The 20,920-nt window shown below is 35.5% G+C and overlaps 1 protein-coding gene across 1 annotated transcript in view; it reads left to right on the top strand.

The window, feature by feature from the left end:
* LOC128221076 (intermembrane lipid transfer protein VPS13A-like) overlaps positions 1-20,920 on the top strand; it is a 115,777-nt gene that overhangs the window by 44,408 nt on the left and 50,449 nt on the right. The window contains exons 25-42 of the mRNA XM_052929518.1: positions 1,858-2,014; positions 3,139-3,192; positions 5,993-6,081; positions 6,395-6,532; positions 7,994-8,084; positions 9,036-9,152; positions 10,105-10,208; positions 10,755-10,922; positions 11,267-11,574; positions 11,834-11,984; positions 12,686-12,842; positions 13,356-13,474; positions 14,851-15,020; positions 17,356-17,435; positions 18,004-18,132; positions 19,038-19,174; positions 19,734-19,847; positions 20,256-20,408. Coding sequence (XP_052785478.1) covers positions 1,858-2,014; positions 3,139-3,192; positions 5,993-6,081; positions 6,395-6,532; positions 7,994-8,084; positions 9,036-9,152; positions 10,105-10,208; positions 10,755-10,922; positions 11,267-11,574; positions 11,834-11,984; positions 12,686-12,842; positions 13,356-13,474; positions 14,851-15,020; positions 17,356-17,435; positions 18,004-18,132; positions 19,038-19,174; positions 19,734-19,847; positions 20,256-20,408 — 2,436 coding nt within the window. The remainder of the gene's footprint in view (positions 1-1,857; positions 2,015-3,138; positions 3,193-5,992; positions 6,082-6,394; positions 6,533-7,993; positions 8,085-9,035; positions 9,153-10,104; positions 10,209-10,754; positions 10,923-11,266; positions 11,575-11,833; positions 11,985-12,685; positions 12,843-13,355; positions 13,475-14,850; positions 15,021-17,355; positions 17,436-18,003; positions 18,133-19,037; positions 19,175-19,733; positions 19,848-20,255; positions 20,409-20,920) is intronic.

Here is a 20,920-nt window from a genome sequence, read left to right as displayed (position 1 = left end):
ATTGATATCCTTGGCTCCACGCTTTCAATGCCAGCAAAATATTACCCTTGTAATGCAAGGCCTACAACTCTTCAATTACAGTCGAACCTTGTTATGTGGACTTTTTCGGGACCTAGTGAAAAAAGTCAAGATAACGAAAAGTCCAATCATCCGAATAACAAAAAATATCACCAATACCAACACGTTTGAGTTGGATTGTCCGATGTTTACATCCACAATTGAACGGTCTTGTTAAATATTTTCGTCGTGAAAACAGCAAACTTATTATTGAAAAATAAAGTGAAACAAAAGAAGAATTATTTGTGTCAAATCTATTTCTTTTAAGTTTATGGATCACACAAAACACATATAAAACCACAATTGCATACATTTGTACATTGTAAGATTTTATACCGGGTCCTTCTCTGAATTGGTCGACCAGAGCAGTGGAACTAACATTTGACAGTTTGAAGTTATTCCTTCTGTTCCCATTCGGGATTGATATCTTTTCAATAAAATGGTCATGTTTTAAACAATACCAAAGAGCTTGAGCAATAAATGTCTCTTTAATTAAATACATAAACAAACAACTTTAATTATTCGCACTTACCAATTAGATTTTTGTATCCCCCAATTATGACAGTTTGTTATATTGACATGCACGGTATTTTGCGACATGCCGCAAACTGTCATGAATATTTTCACACCTACGTCTCGATCTACAGTTCGACATAAAGAACATAGGAAATGTGTGGAATTCGACCACTGGGACCGAAAAACGAGGTCGACATAGCGAAAAAGTCGAGATAAAAAAATCGACACAAACAGATTTATTTTATATAGAATTAAAAGGAATAAATACGGAACCACAAAAAAAAGTCGACATAACCAGAAAGTCGACTTATCCGACGTTGACATAGCGAGGTTCGACTGTATATCCCTTGATCAACTTAGAAAATTGAATCCAGTTGTGTTGCTCCTGTTTGATTTATAACAAAAAGTGATGATGCCTTTTATCAAACAGGGTATTATTCATGTAATCTTGAACATAGTGTAATTAGCATTGTATGATATGGATTGACCTCTGTTGTGTTTGGCTGTCAAAGTCATTGGAACAGGAATTTAAACCTTGTTTATCATCTTTAAACTTGATTTGAAGTTTGTTTAAGCTGGATTATTCTGATATTCTTTGCACATGGACTGCTGATAATTTTGATAATCTCAGCATAGCGACTGCTCTCTGTTGCTTTTGGTAGTCAGTGTTATGACCTTGAGACAGCCCTCAAGCTGGATGACCTCAGGGATGTGATTTGTTCGAAGATTTCCAGGGTTTCCAGGGTTCTAATCACTTCAGGGGGCAAATTAAAAATGATTAAAATAAGTTAATTAGATGCTTTTGGTTGTTGTTTATTTGTTGTTAGTTTTGACGTCCATGTTTGCTTCAATTTGAAGTCAGGAGAGCCCTCAAAAGGGATTTTGATAGCCAGTTTTGTTTCTGAGGCAGGGTGCTTCAGACCCTTTGATCCCCATTGGGGACCTCAAAACCCTTCGCTGATGTGGTATCGGCACTTCAGCTGCCAGGTCAATCACTTCCCTGAACCAAAATAATATCTTAAAAAATTAAAAACAATTCTATATTAAATTGGCGCCAATGACATTGGCACTGGTGTTTAAAGTTGGATGTTATTAAGATGTGCTATTATCTTTGCAGATAAGCTTAAACATCACTCAGGTTAAGGATGATATGGACTGCTCCCTGTTATGTCTGGTTGTCAACCAAATTAAAACAAAGGTCAAGGACAAAGAATAGTGGACAAAGAATATTGTATCAGCTCCTTTTAACAAAAATATTTTAGAAGTGTTATTTTTTCTTTGCAGATAAGCTTGAACATAGCCCAACGAAAAGGTGACATGGACTGTCCCCTGTTACGCCTGGTTGTCAACGATATCGGGACAGGGGTGAAGGTCAGGACATTTGACATGGTTGCTGATGCCCATCTGGGAAGTGTTTACCTGCAGTACCTTAAGGCAGAAGGTAGGCTATGGTAGTGGATGGACATTATTTGTAATAGAAAGGTCATATTAGTGTTTAAATATGATTCATATGTATGCTTGAAATAGTCATAATGCTTTGACCTGTCATATATGCGTCTTTGTGCTTGACCTTGGCTTTTCAAAACAGATGGCCATAGTTGCCAAGTTAAAAACAAAAAGACAGTTTTCATACCTACATTATACAACTGAAATTTTCTCATGCAAATAGACCAACTATTAACAGGTCAAGGTTGTAATACATATATATATATTATAGTGCAGTCTTTATAAAATTATGTTGCTACATTTTATTTATATAGAATAGATAGTTGATGTTGTTTTCTAATATGCTTTAACAAGTTATTAATTTGCCATGTGGGAGGAGTTTCAAATTTTAACTATTGTTATGTATTATAATTGGGTCAATACTCCTGATTACAGCTCACAGTACACTCTTCAATGTGCTTTAAAATGGAATAATGCTTTAAATGTATACAAATATGTTGGATGAAGAACATACATGTAGCTTTGTTCATACAGAAATATATCTCTATAGATGTGTACAGTAGTATTTACATATTTGCTATATTCACATTGGCATATTTCTTTATACATGTCCAAGTGCGTTCTAGTCATAGCTTCATGTATGTTCATACAGTTCATGTAAAACAAGGGGTTGTTTTTGCCTGAGATTTTTATAGCTGATATTCAGCTTTATTTCCAATGCCAATAAATATGGGGGTTTCCAAAATTTTGAATAAATATTCCCATTTCCAATCAGAAATTCTTAAAAATCGCTTTGCTTGAAATGTAGTTGTTGATTGTAGTTTAAGTTATAAAAGCCCACATAAATGGTTAAAAAGAGTATTTCAGTATGTTCTTACATAGCTATTTTTTCAAAAATCCCAATAATGTAAAAAGATGATGCAGCAATTCCTAATTCTATAAGTCATTTTCCCAAAATAACATACAAAATCCCTGAAAACTATATAGTATAAGTTGTAAATAGTCCAACTTCTTCAGTATGCTTATATAGTTTTATTACTCTGTACTCTTTTGTTGTTGTTTTCGAGCACCGCTTGAAGTATTTTTATTTCCCTTTTTTTTGCATGCTTTTACTAACAGTTCCAGAAGATTTGGTGGAACAATTGCAGAAGGTTGGAGAGAATTTATACACTGGTAAGTCTGTTATACACTGGTAAGTCTGTTAAATGCACCAAAGTTGGGATGCCTTTATTACCGTAAATGACTGGGTATTAGACGCCCTTTTTTTCCTCAGATTTCGATGCAAAAAAATGCCTGCGTATAATAACCCGTAACAATTTTTCAAAGTTTTTTTCTGAGGTCGATTTTTAAGCTGAGAGTTTGTTTACATTTATGTAGAAAGGGAAGTTACTCGCGTCATATTGATCGATTATATACGGGTTAAAACGGCAAGTTAAAGATCGGTATACGGTATATCGTAAGACGTTTATAATTTTAACAAAAATATTTTTGGATTAAATGTTTTTCGATTAAAGTTATTCAATTTAATTTTGAATAATAAATTGAATTGAACAATAATTAAACTTGCATATAAGAAAGCAAAGTTGGGCACTGTCAAAATATTTTTTGTCAGTTGTACGATAAGGTGTGAAAAACTCGACTGCCTTTAACCTGTTAACATACCAATACTACAAACTGTTGCGATAATGGTCTTGTTTATTCGCACTTTGTCACGTTCTTTATTCTTTTCTGTAGGTGTTGACATTTTGAGAACAAACTCGTACAATGTAAGGTCTTTGCAAAACTTAACTTATCATTCTTGACGTATTTTGCTTACTGTCAGAAAGAATCTTACAAATTGTCATAAAAGGTACTTTATAGTGCCATCCAACAACAAATTGTCACACTAGGTACTTTTTAGTGCCATCATGGGGAAAGTGCGTACATCGTACACAGCACGAGAAAAGCTAGCTGTTATCAGCTATGCTGAAGAGCACGGCAATCGTGCAGCGGGTCGCCAGTACACGATGAATGAGGTCAACGTACGCAAGTGGCGAAAACAGAAGCACGAATTAATGGCGGTTACTACACGGACAAGACGACCAAAGACATGACGGAAGATGAAATGGAGCGTTTCTTCGAGAGTGACGACGATGACGAGGAATTTGAGGAAAGCGATTTAAGGATTAGTGAATGACAATTTGTGTGTTTCTTTGTGCAATATGTGCTGATTGAATGTGTTTATTTTAAATAATCTGTTATGTTTTATATCACATGAAACGAATAAAAATGAAACCAATTTTGCTTTGTGTTATCATTGTATGGTTTTAAAGATAACCATCGCCATTTTCACGAAAAAAAATTTTTTTGTCACTGTCAACAAACATGGTGGCCGAAAATGCCAGACAATTTGACATTTTTTCTATGCGTCTTTTAACCCAAAACATAAATTAAAAGTTTTTTTCCCCGATTTAGCACATATTTTTTTCCCTGCGTCTAATACCCCCTATCGTCTTATAACCAGTCATTTACGGTAGCTAAAAAAAGTACTGAAAATGGCCGTGCCTCCTTACATGCTGGGAAATACTTCAAAACCTGTCTGTTTTTCAGCAGTATTATCATAGTCTTGGAATTTTCATTGGAGACAGCAGCAATGCAGCTTTTATCATTGTGGTACAAATACTTGAATGCTCATTATTTAGAAAAATGGAAAAAAAGATAGCAACTAGAATCCCTTAAATACAAATGTTCTCCATGACAGTACACACATGTTGCATTTCCCATAACTCTATCTAGAAAACTTGTTATGTCCCATAACTTTAGGTAAAATACTTGTTTTGTCCAATAACTCTATCTAAAAAATGTGAAGTTTTTTCAATAAATCTACCCATAATACATCTTGACCCATAACTTTCGCTGAAATACTTGTGTAAGTTATGTCCCACACCTTACCTAAAAAACTTTTTAAGTCATGTCCTTTTAGGTAAACTACTGGTTGTGTTTTCCCATAACTCTAGCTAAAATACTTGTGGAGTTATTCTATAAATCTAGTTCTTGTTCCTAACTCTGGGTAAAATACTTGTGGAGTTATCCTATAAATCTAGTTCTTGTTCCTAACTCTAGCTAAATTACTTGTGGAGTTATCCTATAAATCTAGTTCTTGTCCCATAACTCTAGGTAAAATACTTGTGGAGTTATCCTATAAATCTAGTTATTGTCCCATAACTCTAGCTAATATACTTGTGGAGTTATCCTATAAATCTTGTTCTTGTCCCATAACTCTGGCTTAAATACTTAAATACAAGTAATGTCGCATAACTCTAGCTAACGGAATTTTGTTCAATAACTCTACCATAAAAACTTGTAGAGTTCTTCCCCGTAACTCTAGCTGAAATACTTGTGGAGTAATGTCCCTTGATCAGCTCATATAAAAAAGCGAGCATTGGTTTCTGCTTTTTATGTTCTCGTTTATGATTGGCTTTGATGAGCAAACTTCTTGTTCCTTTGTACACATACTGTTTTCACAAAAGAAACTGTTCATTTTAATTCTTAAGAGTTTATGTAACATGCATGTTTATTTTTATTTTTGTGTATTATATGTATATCAAAGCGTATCATTTTGCTTGCAATAAATACTAAAATTACTGTTTAGGGAATTGTTCTAATGGCTTGTGTGATGCTTAAAATAAACTCTTCTGAGCTCACTGTATACAACCATGTAACATTAAAAATTATCAATAAATAGTTCATTATAATGCAGTTTATTGTTGCTACTTACATGTGCCCTCATTTTCTTTGGCAATGAGAAGAACCATCTATTGGAAAAGTTATAATTCTCGCTACTAGAAATTAATTAAATGAAGTTATTTAAATATATTTTATTATTTATTTAGTTTACATATATTTAATCTTCCTTTTTCGTAATGCATTTATATTTTTCAAAGTTTGCAGATATAATATTTCTTATCTCAATTAAATGTCCCATCTTTCACAGTGACAGAGGGAGGGCCAGCCATCAACATTGTGAACACACCACAGAGTGTACACGGCCCTTCACACCTACTGAATGTCAACTACCTCAAGGTAGGCTTTATTTTTTACAAAAAATCGTAAGGATTATCTTTGTTTTCTTTGCCGCCCAAGAACTTACACTTTACAAAGAAACAGTTTATTTAGCATGAAATTCTACGAATTTGCTTGATTATTTTTAAGCCAGTATTGGTACACTATACTTTACAACCGCATACAGCCTTTTTGTCAAATAGTTTACCTTTTGGATTTAATTGATGCAGAGGCTCTTTTTTATTTGAATACTTAATGAACTGATTCTCTGCAAGTTCACAGTTTATAACATTGAAGCCATGAATTTTATATCGACTTGTTCTATTATTACCAGGCAAACACTGATGCCCCAGACTTTGCTACCACATACAAAAAGACAGAACAGACGGTCAATGTGGACTTTGCATCTCTTGAGCTTCTCCTGCACCAAGAGGCAATACTGGATCTCCTTGTGTTTGCACAGTCCCTACAGGTACTGTACAGTTAATGATTAAGTCCTTGTCCAAGGATAAAAAATAATGTATTCAAACATGCCATAGTTTCGACAGGGGGAAAAAATCCCCTGGAATTTCTATCTATTCCCCAGTCTTCTGGCAGGAGGTGAATATCCCTGGCAATAAAAATATTATTCTTACATACATATTTATATACTCAATACAGTAGAACATGCAGAAAATTCGCTATTTCAAAATTATTTTTCGCTCCCGATTTTACTTCTTCTTTGTTTAACTGAATTTTTAATATTTAATCAGAAATCGCTAGTCCGAAATAATCGCTATTCCGAAGTAAAATGACGGTCCCGATTTGGTATTTTACACCTATTTATCAATTCTTATTTCAAACTAGATCATGTCATAGTTTTTCACACCATATTTCAAATGCACTCGGGCATGGGCTTGAGGTGACAATAGAGCAATTAGCGCTTCTTAAAGAATGACATTGAACACGCGTATGTTACAAACATCAATGTCAGAAAATGAGCGATTCATTTGGGAGATGTAGTGTGTAGTGTAATTAATGGTTAACACAACCTAAGTATCATTCGTAAATGTCTATCTCATCAGATTTGATTGCCGCATTTCTCACTCGAAAGATCTCTCAAACCAAATGTATCGTATTGGTAACGTGTAACCGACATTGCAATCTTCACGACTATTTCATGTAACCTATAATTCGCGAACGCTGTCATTTTCTGAAAATTGTTAATCCGAAATATCGCTATTCCGAAATATTTTTTGGGGTCCATACAAGTTCGGATTAACGGTGTTCATCTGTATAAGATATTGACACGTTTTGAAAAACACGTTATAAAAACTCCCCTGGGCTTATTACAAAACCCCCTTGTTTTCTGAACAAAATCCTCTGGAGTTATTTCCAGAAATATGGCTTGTATGTTTACTGCCAAAGTGCTGGTGGAAATCATGAATCATGCAAAAACCAGGCCTTTTATAAAAAAATTGTTACATATTCACACAATTTTAGTATACATTGTACATATGTTATTTTAATGTAGTAGTAACGTGCCATATCTGCTTGTGAGGATATTCATCCCCTGGAATTAAAATAAAATGGGTGTCTCGGAGGGGAAATGTAGGCTAAGTCTGGTCTGTGCAACACTTTTTCTTATCTGTTTTCCATACAGTACTTTTAAGTAGAATTGTAATGCTAGTTTAAATAAAAGTAGAACATGCAAAAAAGCATGCCCTTAGGAAGAGGAATTAATGACGATATATGAGAATTCCCCTGGTTTACTGACCAGAATCCCCTGGGAAGGTCTTGAGAAGTATGGCATGTCAGCCTTATGGAAACATTTTAAGATGCATTCAAAATTCTCTGGGCTATTGTCAAATTCACCTGTTTTTGTTTTTTTTAAATAAATTGCCTGGGTAGGTCTTCAGAAACATGGCATATATGGTAGTGTTCAATCTTTTAGACCCCTGAAGTGAAGCAATTGGAAAGCAAGACACCTCAAGTGAAGGCGACTGCAGATGAAACAGAGAAGTCCAAGGAACTGGTGAAAAAGAGTAGGTGGCCTAGTGAAATGTCATCAAAAATAGTTGAACAGCCCTTTTTGACCATTGATTGATTATTAATCGGCCCTCTTTTACCATTACTTGATAATTAATCTAATTGACCAGTTGCCAATTGTCAGTCAAAGGATCATTTGACCAATAATATGATTTTATACATCAATTTAAGCACATGGTTGCATTACCCAATGAATTAACTGAAGAACCCAACCAAATGATCGCTACTAGTTGCAGTAATTGCTTTGGCAACCGGTAAAATGCACAATAGCAACCAATAGCAAGAAAACGATATAGAAATGGGTAAGCAAGTGTGCAATCAAAGCATTTTTCACTCCAAAAGTCATTGAGGTTTTGACCTCAAATTTGATATTTAGCTAAATCATAAGGTGAAGAAAGAACCATTGCTCAGACTGATATTTCTTGAGTTATTGCCCTTTGTTCAATTCCTATCTTCTGTCAAAATGCGAAGGAGGTAATGAACTTCATTCAGTGAGGGTTATAGCAGCCTTTGACTGCTCTTGTCCACAACTTAAATACAAGAAAATTGGAAAAATACCTGTTTTGGATGATTGTTGAGTACATGCCTAGTTTCAACGAAGATGTTAGTTTCTTTAAATATTTGTAGCCAAAATAGTGTTAGTACAGAAATGGATGTTTTTATATAAAGAAGATTGTTGACTATTCCTTTGGTTGTATATTACATTAATTTTTTAAAGAAGTGCAATAAAATTGGCTGGTATTTATGATCAGCAAAGTTCATAATAAGGCTTCACATGAATTTGGAAAGATATTAACCAGCAATAGAATGACATGTTTCTTTTGTAGCACAGACAAATTAATTGAGTTTTGCCCCTTTATGTTGGGAATAATCAATGTGAGTTATTGTGCTAAATATTGGATATATTAATTATATTTCAAGATGTTATCTCCATTCTACCATTCCAGAGCATGTGTTCAAGAAGGATCCTGACCTGATAGACATGAAACTGAAGGCCGGACTGAAAATGTTCTCTGTGGCGATCTGCTCCCAGAAAAAAATGATCACAGATATTAGAGTCAAAGGTATGGGATTTATATAGAAATACATGCATTTAGTAGTTTTTGCTTCCAGGAGCTTGTTATAAAGTATTTTTTTGAATATTTTACCGTCTCCCTGGCCTAGTGGTTAAGGCGTCGGCCTACAAAGCGGGAGGTCGTGGGTTGGATCCCTGGCAGTGTCATACCAAACACATTAAAAGTTGGTACAAGTAGCTCCCTTGCCAGGCGCTCGGCATTTAAAGGGTAGTGCTTGGAAATGTGGTGTACTCAGTACTGGTTTAACCCAGGAAAATTGTACCCCGGGTATCGGTGCTTTACACCGAGCATGTAAAAGAACCAAGGGGTCTCTTCGAAAAAGAGCTAGGGTATTGCACCCGAACTTCCTTGTATCCCACCACTGTCTCTTCCATTTGCTGTCCCTTCAGCAAAAACATAGGAACCCGTTGGAAATATGAGCTTGCACTTTCACGGGTTATCCTTGACCGCAAGGTCTAAAGAAATACATACGTGGAAAGTCCATGGACATTTTTTCTAATAGCGAGATGACTAATGGTGTCAGGGGTCAAGATATTATAAAACATGTCTGGATAAGATATCTTGTAGTTTAAAGCTTGTTTGATCGAAGAAAGGGATTGAGGAATTGTCAAAGCCTCAGTGTCAGCGTCGTCATGGTGCAAACAATTTAACCTTGGCCTCAAGAATTTCAAATGAAACTTGGTACACATATTTACATGGTCAATACTCTGATCTACTCATGTTTAATGTGGTTGATGATCATCATGAAATGTCTTCACTGTGGTAATAAATTATTTCGGAATAGGTTTGTTCAAAGTTCTGAATTTTCTTTTTTGTCATTGCAAATTGTCTATATTGATATTACAGTTCTTTATTTATGATTTGTCAATGGAATCTCTAAAATAGTTTTTGGTAGCATGAATTTGTCCTTCTAAGCAATGACATGTGTACTACTTTTAAGGTATCGAGGCTGAAGTGACTCTACAAGAGCGTCAAACCCAAGTATCAGCTGTCCTGAAAGGCATTTCTGTACAGGATCCGAGTCCGGAGACTTTCTACCCTAATGTATGTGTTAAGTTAGTCCATACTCTGGTTAATGTGAAGCCTCATTTTCATCCTTGCCCTATAGAGGTTAGACCCAAGTACCAGCTGTCCTGTAGGGCATTTCTTGACAACATCCCAGTACGGAGACCATTAGATAGACTTCTTACTTTGTTAAGTAATGCCATTCTGTGTAGAATGAGAGGCCCCAATTTAATCCTGTGTCTGACTCAGGTGTTAGCTGTCCTGAAGGGCATTACTGTCAAACACCTTCATTATCAGTGCTTTTGATTTATAAAGAATTTTCACTATTTTAAGTTAAGCTATCAGTGCCTAGCTCATTTTCAATGTTTGGCTAGGCTATCATCTGTCTTAAAGAGTTTTGTTGAAGCACCAATGATATTGGTAAACCTTTCCAAATACACAGTTCTAAATTGTTATTATTTCAATTTTTATTATTCCAAATATCGGCTGTTTCATACAATATTTACTACATGTTCCAGTTTGAATATTGTAGGTTTGAAATATGATTAAAAACATACAGTATCCATTTTATTTCTATGATTTCAGATCTTAGAGATAGAGGGAACTGAAATGTTGACATTGAACCTGGCAATATTCAACAACAACACAGAGGGTGAGAGATATGATGATATGAACAACGTGGATATGAAGGTCAAGGTCATGATTGGAAAGATCAAGGTCACCTTCCTCAACAAGTTTGTGGCTGATCTACTGGTAAGTTAAATGTTATGATTTTAAGAATAAACAGCAAAGATTTTAAAAGGAAATTAAAAGTAATGTCAGTCTTTTTGAATACATGATACATGCACATGCATTGTAAAATGTTAACATTTTGAATGCCTTATAAGCATTAAAAGTCTTATGGAAATATCTATATAGATTTTGATATATAGACATTTCCATACGACTTTTAATGCTTATATGATATTCTAAGCTTATCATTCCAATGTTTAGAATATTTGTCAAGTTATGTGGAAAACAACAGACAATAACTGTGTGCTTCTGATTTATGTTATGCATAAATGGAAAGATAGAAATCATGTTTTATTTATTTCCAGGCATTTGCCGACAACTTCCAAGAAGCCCAGGCCAAGCTGAAGGAAGCCAGTACAGCAATGGCTGAAATTACCCAGGATGCTGTGCAGAATCTGCAAGAAACAGCTTCCCGATTGTCTCTCCAAGTGGAAATGCATGCTCCATTGATTCTCATGCCCCAGAATTCCAAGTGTTACGATGTGCTGATTGTTGATTTAGGTCATTTGCAAGTTAAAAATAACTTTGAGAAACTGGGTCAAAGGGCACCGTCAGGGATACCAGCTGTCCTAGAGAAAATGAATGTGACCTTGACAAATGTGAAGATTTCAAGGTGAGTGAATGAACGCCTAAAATGTAATATTATGTTTATTGTTGAAATTTCCAACAAAACAGTTCCTGTTCTGTTTATTTAAGTGAGAATGTTATGGTACTGTTTATTCTTGATGCTGCAGTTGTTGTAGAAAAAGGAATTCCAAATATTAAGTTTATGCGATTTATTTAAAAATCTTTAAGATATTGGAATGAAATTTGGACCGTATCAATATCATATCTGATAACTTTAATGTATATCTACTGCTGCCTATTCACAGGGCCAAGGTGGATGCCAGCCAGTTTGTGAAGGCAGAGGTGGAATTACTACAACCAGTCACCATCTCTGTGAACATCTGTAGAAACCTGTCCGCAGCCTGGTACCATGACTCCCCAGATATAGATATCTCTGGAACTCTCAACTTGCTTCAGGTATGATGTTTATTTTTACATATATTTCTGTAGCACATTTTAACACTGACATAAACTTTCTTTAAATACTTCATCGGTTCTTAGTCCAGGGGCTTTTTTCAATATTTAATGAAAGAAAAGTAACAATGCCATATGGAAATTAGTAAGAAAAATGATTAAAGAATTTAATGAAATTTGGTTTGTAATATTTGTTGTGAAAAAAATCGATAAATTTCACCAAGTTGAAAATGTTCCCTAAGAAGCTTTATGAATACGGCCCGAGGCCTTTTTTTACCTAGCCTTTTGAAACCATTTGAGGTAAAGGTCCATAAGCTGTGGTAATGAAGTAATCAATTTTACAACATTTTCAACAAATTTTAAAAAGTCAATTTGTTAGCTTTGTAGCAAAAGTTGTTCACCATCATTGTTTATGTTTATGCTGTAAGTGTCAACATACTTTTAAACAAAATTACTTTTTTGTTTCTCATAAAAAGAAGGCTAAAAAGTTTTATGAGGCCTTATGTAACCAATAATTTGTTTTGTTTTGTCTATTTATATATACAAGTATACTGACTGAAGCTTTGAGATAGGCTTTAACATAAAAAACAAGTGTATATGTATTAAATAACTGCCATGTCCACATTACATCACCTTCATGCTATATTTATTAAATAAATTGTACAACAAAATAAACAACTCAAATTCAATTGTGTTTATTCCAGCTGTGTTTGAGTCAGGGAGACTTCACTGCTATGATGTTAACCCTGAATGAGAACTTGTCAGAGGGCCAGACAAAGCCAGCCCCTAAACAGGAAACATCAGAGACCCTAGCCATAGAATCAGCTGGTCAGGAGCAGGCTATTGTGGCTGAGAAAAGTGGTGAGTTGTGGCCCTTGGTTTGTTGTTAAAGTTTATAACTATTGAAAGAGAATATATCAGATGGCAAGAAAAAATGGTTTCTAAATAGGGGACTGCAGAGAACCTGGCATAGAATCAAGGGCAAGTCAGGAGCAGACCATTTTGGCTGTGAGAGGTGGTGAGTTGTGGCCCTTGTTTGGTTCTTTAGGTTCAGAGGAAATAATATCAATGTTAGGAACTTGGTCTTGTGATCACTTCAAAATTCTTCCTATCTTACTACACATGTAGCTGTCTTGCCTCTGGGGGTATTCATCACTTTCTGTGATAGTACTTGTTTCCAACAGGCTTGATACTACATTTAACGACTTCTTAACAAACTTATCTCCTACAGTTGAGCGGGTCTAGAAAGCGCCCCACCCACCAGGGCTAGTGGCTTATCTACTCAAGTGAGGTGAAACTCAATTATATATTTGTTGTATATGGTCTGGGGACTATAGAGGCACACTGGTTAAACATTTATTTCCAACCTTTCAGCTGGTGTACAAAGTGCCCCAGCAGCACCTGGCTCATCTACTCAAGTGTGGTGTAAACTCAAGTTTACCTTCATTGTAAATAGTCTGGGGGCCACCCTGTACTCTGGAGATAGTAACTTGGTAAGTTATTGATATGATTAGTACCGTAAATGACTGGGTATAAGACGATAGGGGGTATAAGACGCAGACAAAAAAATCCGAGAAAAAATCTTTTAATGTATGTTTTGGGTTAAAGGACACATAGAAAAAATGTCAAAATCTTCTGCTGCGATCGGCCACCATGTTTGTTGACAGTGACGAAAAAAATAAAATTCGTGAAAATGGCAATGGTTATTTTAAAAACCATACCATACTAATACAAAACAAAATATGTTTCATTGTTTATTCCTTTCATGTTATATAAAAATATAACAAATTATTTAAAATTTGTATCTGGATGGCACTGAAAAGTACCTTTTATGACAATTTGTAAGATTTCTTTATGACAGTATATCATGTCGAGAATGAAAAGTTTAGTAATGCAAAAACCTTATATTGTACGGGTTTGTTCTCAAAATGTCAACACCTACAGAAAAGAATAAAGAACGTGGCAAAGTGCGAAAAAACAAGACCATTATCGCAACAGTTTGTAGTATTGGTATGTTAAACAGCTTTAAAGGCAGTGCGAGATTTTCACACCTTATTGTACAACTGACAAAAAATATTTTGACAGTGCACAGCTTTGCTTCTTTATATGTATGTTTAATTATGTTTTTTTCAAAATAATATTGAATAATTTTAATCGTACAATATTTTTTTTAATTATGAAGTCTTACGATATACCTTATCCTGATCTTCAACTGCCGTTTTAACCCGTATATACTCGATCAATATGACGCGAGTAACATCCCTTTCTACATAAGTATAAACAAACCCTCTGTCTGAAATTGACCTCAGAAAATAAGTTCAAAAGCTTGTTACTGGTTATTAGACGCAGGCATTTTTTTACATCGAAATCTGAGGGAAAAAAGTGCGTCTAATACCAAGTCATTTACAGTACATGGTAAGATTGGCTCATCTGGGGTTCTTAAAAAAAAAAGTAGAGCTTTTTTGATAGCTCTTTCGTCATTATTGGTAGCAGAGTTGTCATCTTAAAAAAATATTAGAAAAAAATTACATCAAACTTTGTACACTACTATTCCATAGGTTGCTTTCTCCTCCCCTCATGTGTTTTGAATCTCCTTCAATTTCTTATTGATTCCTGCTTAACAAATAATAATAAATTATTTTGAGTGTCTGCGTACCAAATAATGCGGAAATTTGAATTGACCTTTGCCCCTTGATTAACTGAACGAAATGTAGGAGTTTTGCCTAAATGTTCTCATGTTTTAAATTTATAAATGTATCTCTCTCTAGCTTAGTTAAGTTAAGGTTTATGTTTCTTACCATCTGTAAAATTGCACATCATATTATTTGACTCATGGAATAATAAAGCAATCACATTCCTTTTGTTTCAGACTTCTGGTCTAGTTGTTAGAGATGCATCGAAGCTTCTTGGAGGATTTGCCCTGGATTTCTTCTCGCTAAAGGGTCGCATCATGTCTAACAACGATATTGATACTGCTGTCAAACTGAAGGACATGATGATGGATGATAAACGCATGCAGAAACAGGGCGGCATTACAAAGTAAGTAGACTTATCAAATTAGTTTCAATATGAGGGTGATGTGGTGTTGCTGTTGTCTGTTTATGTTTATTTCGCCAGTGGCAGAGAGAACAGGCTTAAATGTCAAAACTGTGAATAATATATCTTATTGATATTTTCAATGTATATTAAAATATGAAGTTAAAAAAAGTATATTTCACAGATAAATCGCTACTGATCACTGGGAAACATATAACAAATAAATTAATTATTTTGTGAAATAAAGTTAGCCTTACGTAAGATAGAGCAACAATGCATCCAAAATGGAGATTAAGATTAAAAGTGGAATGTTTACTTAACTAAAAGAAGGCTTTAAGACAACACATTATTATTATTAACTTACACCCAAAATACATATTCACGAATAACTGTCTGTACTCTAAACATCACCATTAACCTTGATAGACCAGAGTGAAACATTGTAAGCTCTACTTTTGTTTTAATCTGTTCAAGTATATCATGTATGTTATAGCATGACATACAATATATTTTATCATTTATGTACATGTGTTGTAATATTTGATAGCATTTGCCATTTTCATGATTCAATCAAATTTGTCAAAACAAATATGGTGGCTGCCGATTTTGACATTTTTTCACTGCATCCTATCTATGGTATTAAGTTTTTTTCCTGATTTTTCTCGTAATTTTTGCCTGCGTCTTATATACGCTAGTGTCCTATACACAGTGGTCTACGGTAAAACATGTTTTGATTTACTTTGATATTTAGCTTGTTTATTTTTTTACTGAAAATGTTAGATATTGTCATAATCTTTAGTTGGTGCAAAAACTTACACCATTAGCCACAACTCAAATACTGTTCAAGAAATTCCAATAAAACTTCATACACAAGTTGTGAGAGCAATGTACAGCAAGGCCCATAACTCTGGCTTTAATACTTGTCATGTTATTCCCCTAGTTTAACTGGGAGGCATCAAGCATTGGCATTCACTCAGAGGCGCTCTTGTTCCTTGTTATGACAAAATGGTTGTCAATTTTGAATGCTTAAAGAATGTCAATTTGGAACACTTAAAACAATGCTAATTAGGTATACATCAGCTATGTTTATTATGCCCCCTTTTGAAAAAAGTGGGGTATATTGTTTTGCACATGTCGGTCGGTCGGTCGGTCGGTCGGTCGGTCTGTCTGTCTGTCGGTCGGTCGGAATACCAAATGGTTTCCGATCAATAACTTGAGAACGCTTTGACCGAGGGACCTCATACTTGGTATGTGTATTGGTCATCACCAGCAGATGAACCCTATTGATTTTGAGGTCAGTGGGTCAAAGGTCAAGGTCAGTGTGACCTTTACATGAAAAACGGTTTCCGATCAATAACTTGAGAACGCTTTGACCCAGGAACCTCATACTTGGTAGGTGTATTGGTCATGACCAGCAGATGAACCCTATTGATTTTGACGTCAGTGGGTCAAAGGTCAAGGTCAGTGTGACCTTAACATGAAAAACGGTTTCCGATCAATAACTTGAGAACGCTTTGACCCAGGGACCTCATACTAGGTAGGCTTATTGGTCATGACCAGCAGATGAACCCTATTGATTTTGAGGTCAGTGGGTCAAAGGTCAAGGTCAGTGTGACTGTAAGCTGAAAAAAGGTTTTCTGATTGTCCATATTTATGCCCCCTTTTGAAAAAAGTGGGGTATATTGTTTTGCACATGTCGGTCGGTCGGTCGGTCTGTCTGTCTGTCGGTCGGTCTGAATACCAAATGGTTTCCGATCAATAACTTGAGAACGCTTTGACCGAGGGACCTCATACTTGGTATGTGTATTGGTCATCACCAGCAGATGAACCCTATTGATTTTGAGGTCAGTGGGTCAAAGGTCAAGGTCAGTGTGACCTTTATATGAAAAACGGTTTCCGATCAATAACTTGAGAACGCTTTGACCCAGGAACCTCATACTTGGTAGGTGTATTGGTCATGACCAGCAGATGAACCCTATTGATTTTGAGGTCAGTGGGTCAAAGGTCAAGGTCAGTGTGACCTTAACATGAAAAACGGTTTCCGATCAATAACTTGAGAACGCTTTGACCCAGGGACCTCATACTAGGTAGGCTTATTGGTCATGACCAGCAGATGAACCCTATTGATTTTGAGGTCAGTGGGTCAAAGGTCAAGGTCAGTGTGACTGTAAGCTGAAAAAAGGTTTTCTGATTGTCCATATTTTATTTAAGTGTCCAAATCCTACTAACAATTTGGCTCCCAAGGGGGCATAAATGTTTCACTAACATCTCTTGTTTGGAATACTTGAAGAATGCCATTTAGTAATACTTGAAGATAAGCTGTTTGTTGCTATTACAGGATGATGGAGCGCAGCAAGAAAGGTGGAGGGAAGGACATGATTGATGTATCCTTCAAACAGGCCGGAGACGATAAAACAAGTAAGGAGTGTTCAACAATTCATCATCATTTAACTAGGTAGGCTTTTAAGCAAGGCTTGACAACCAAATGGGAAAGATTTCACCATAAACCAAATTTTACATACTTAATTACTGAGTTTGCTTGCCTAATAGACACATGTTTCGGTATTTTAAGTGGGTCGGAAACCTTTTTTTTTTCAACTCTAGTCAACAACTTAATCAGAATAATATTTTACTGGATCATAATACGCATTTAAAAGGGCCGAGTCAAAAGTAGATATATTGACAATAAACAGTACAATAAAATAACTTTTAAACCTTTAAACTAGAACATTTAGTTGCAAACTCAGAACTTTTGGTTTAAACAATATGATATATGCACAAAACAATGGAACCACAACAGAAAAGAGGAAGCTGTAAAGCCTTTACTATGTCTTTGTAGATATTTAGAAACCCTATTGTTTAAACAGAAGGAATTCATTTCACCATGATCATATTATAAACACCAAAACATGTAAAAAGAATCAAAACATGAAAATACAAGACGAAAAAGAAGTTAATGTATAATGCAATTTAATCACTATTCCAGTTGATGTCCACATGTCAAGCTTGTATGTGTGTGTGTGCCTGGACTTCCTGATGTCCGTGGCAGACTTTTTCGTGAAGGGACTACCCCAGACAGAAACCCCACCCCCTCTCGCAATAGAGGATCAAAAAGGTATGGATAATCTTTAAAGCTATTAATTCTTAGAGGTGAACTTTCTCATGGAGGAGCTTCACCAGACAGAAACTCCACCCCCTCCCGCAAAAGACGCTCAAAAAGGAAGAGTTAGATTTTTATCGTCTCTCATTCAGTTTCATTTAAATATAATAAAGTTCTATAATCTTTAGTTTTCATGTTTTTCTTAAACTCATGTTGTGTTAAACCAACAAAACCAAATCATATATGATCTCATTTGTAAATTTGTTCTTCAAACAGGATAGTTAATGATAAAAATAATTCACTTAATACCTTTTGATGAATAATTTACAATACTGAAACTTAATATACATAATGGTACAGCCTTAATTAATCTTCCCCTTTACATTTATATCACCTAGAGAGGACACGGACTCTGCTCCACTCCCTTGGTTGAGTTGAGTATCACCCTGTTGATAGTTCATGATAGAAGATCAGGCGGTTGGAAATTGCCATCCTCGGCACCCAAGCATATCTATAACCTATATGATACCCTGGGCAAATCAGCTGTAAAAATCTCGTACTCATGAATATTAATAAGGTGAAATCCAGCCGCTTGATTGGTCGCATGAGACACACCTCATGCGGTGTGGAAATGGCCGAGATGTTACGGATGTAATCTCGGTTTGAAATAATCCAATGAGATCACGGCTTACAAATCGTTTTAGGCAGAATAGTCTTATATATGCCGGTGGCTCTTCACAAAGAGATTCTTTCGTTTTTGTTATTGGCTATTTCATTGGTTGGAAAATGCTTATGAATATTCAAGATTTACAAAATTTCCCTAGCCAATTTGCCCAGGGTATCATATAGGTTATGATACGCTGGGATGCCGAGGATGGAAATTGCTAATTGATTTAAAAGTATAATCTCCTTTTTTACAGCTATAAAGCCCAAAGAGGTCGCCACCCAAGCCCCACCCCCTGTGGGCGAGATGAATATCACCGTGGTGATAGACCGGCCAGAGTTCATCATGATAGAGGACCAGGCCAGGGAAAATACCAACGCCCTTATGCTTGATGTAAGTGAAACAGTGGTGTTGTCTTGTATAGGATTTGTGTGGTTTTTAAAGATATTGAGTCTACTTGCTGTTGAAAATAAGATTGATAGTGTAAATTGTACAATACACCCGTAGTAACCATTGTTATGATATAGTTTGATGGCATTAATGATTAAGAATGAGTGGAGTGAGTGTTAACATCTTAAAACCCCAAATGTTGAATCTTAATGATTAAGCCTAGTACTTAGTGGTTGCATATCTGCAATGTCATAGGGTTAAAGGTAGGTTCTATTCTAAATTTGCTTTAATAGTTAAAAAAAAATATAGTTCAGAAGGCATTAAGTTCATGATCTTTATATTTTATTATTATTATTATTATTATTATATATACATGTACCATTCACAAATATAATTCATCATTTTAACTGTTAAGTATTATATTGTAGCTGCAAAGAGGTTAACCATTCTCGAAGACACTTTACCATCAATAATTGGTGGTCACTAAGTCTTGTAGCTTATTTTTACCTACTCACTATATGCACTTTGAACTCAAGGTATTTTCTCTTTTCATTTCTCTTAGATGGAGCTGAAGTTCCAGATGCGACAGAGCCCAGAGACAATGGACATGTCTGCCAGCATCCGGAACTTGGGCATTGTATCCTGTAAATACAACAATAGGACCGGAGGGGCTCAGGTTTCAACAAGTTTTAACAACCCTCTAGTAAACTTGTTAATAGAAAAGATGTATATTTGCAGGGAATCTAAAAAATAATAATTACGTGAAACACAGAGCACTGAAAGGCTTTGTAATTATGACAATGTAATTTACGTAATATTGGATGTTCAGTGACATGAATACTTGTACTGTTATTGTAAGAGATTCTGACCCTTATATGATATTGTCCTACAGCAAGACACTATGCTGTGAGGAGGCACATATGGATTATACTCAATATTACACCCAATATATGTATACCATACAGATCTTTACCCCATGTGCATCTACAGTAAAAAAAACACATGGAAGGGGGCACTTATGGATTTGTCAACACTGGATCCTATCTATCCTTGATGTCTTACATGAGATTTGTATACATTACAGATCCTTACCCCGTGTGACATATCGTTCTACAGTAAGACCCCCCATGGGGAGGGGGCACATATGGATGTGTCGACGTCAGATCTCATCCTAAATATCTCACCTGGAACCATCAGGACGATGTCAGCTATAGCTGCTGGCCTCTCCCAGCAAAGTGTGAGTAGTGTTCAGTCAGTCAATTTGTACTATTGTATGTCATTTCTTGCCCATATTAATGCCTCTGTCATAGAAGCTGGATCATGTTTGAGGCTGAATAAAACCATGTTTGTGAGTTTGGTGTTAAGGTGTTGATTAGCCAAACTTTTAAACTTGTCTGTCGGTTGATGAAAAAAAGGTTAAGATATTGTGATAGACTGGGAGTTGTTTGTTGTGATAGACTGGGGGTTGTTTGTTGTGATAGACTGGGGGTTGTTTGTTGTGATAGACTGGGGGTTGTTTGTTGTGATAGACTGGAGGTTGTTGGTCTTGGCATGCAAAACTACATTGTTGGCCATGATTGAAAAACAATTTGAGATATTATCATGAAACTTGGTATATATATTGCAAGAGACCCTGCAGACATGTGGTATAGCAAGGTACGCACTTGTTTCTGTCAATATAGGATGCCTTATTTAAGGTATTGACTACATGTAGGTGGGGTAATTGAAAATGTTAATACAAAAAGGAAG

The sequence above is a fragment of the Mya arenaria genome, chromosome 16, assembly GCF_026914265.1.
Source record: "Mya arenaria isolate MELC-2E11 chromosome 16, ASM2691426v1".
Lineage (NCBI taxonomy): Eukaryota > Metazoa > Mollusca > Bivalvia > Myida > Myidae > Mya > Mya arenaria.
This window is presented reverse-complemented; position numbering and strand designations above follow the sequence as displayed.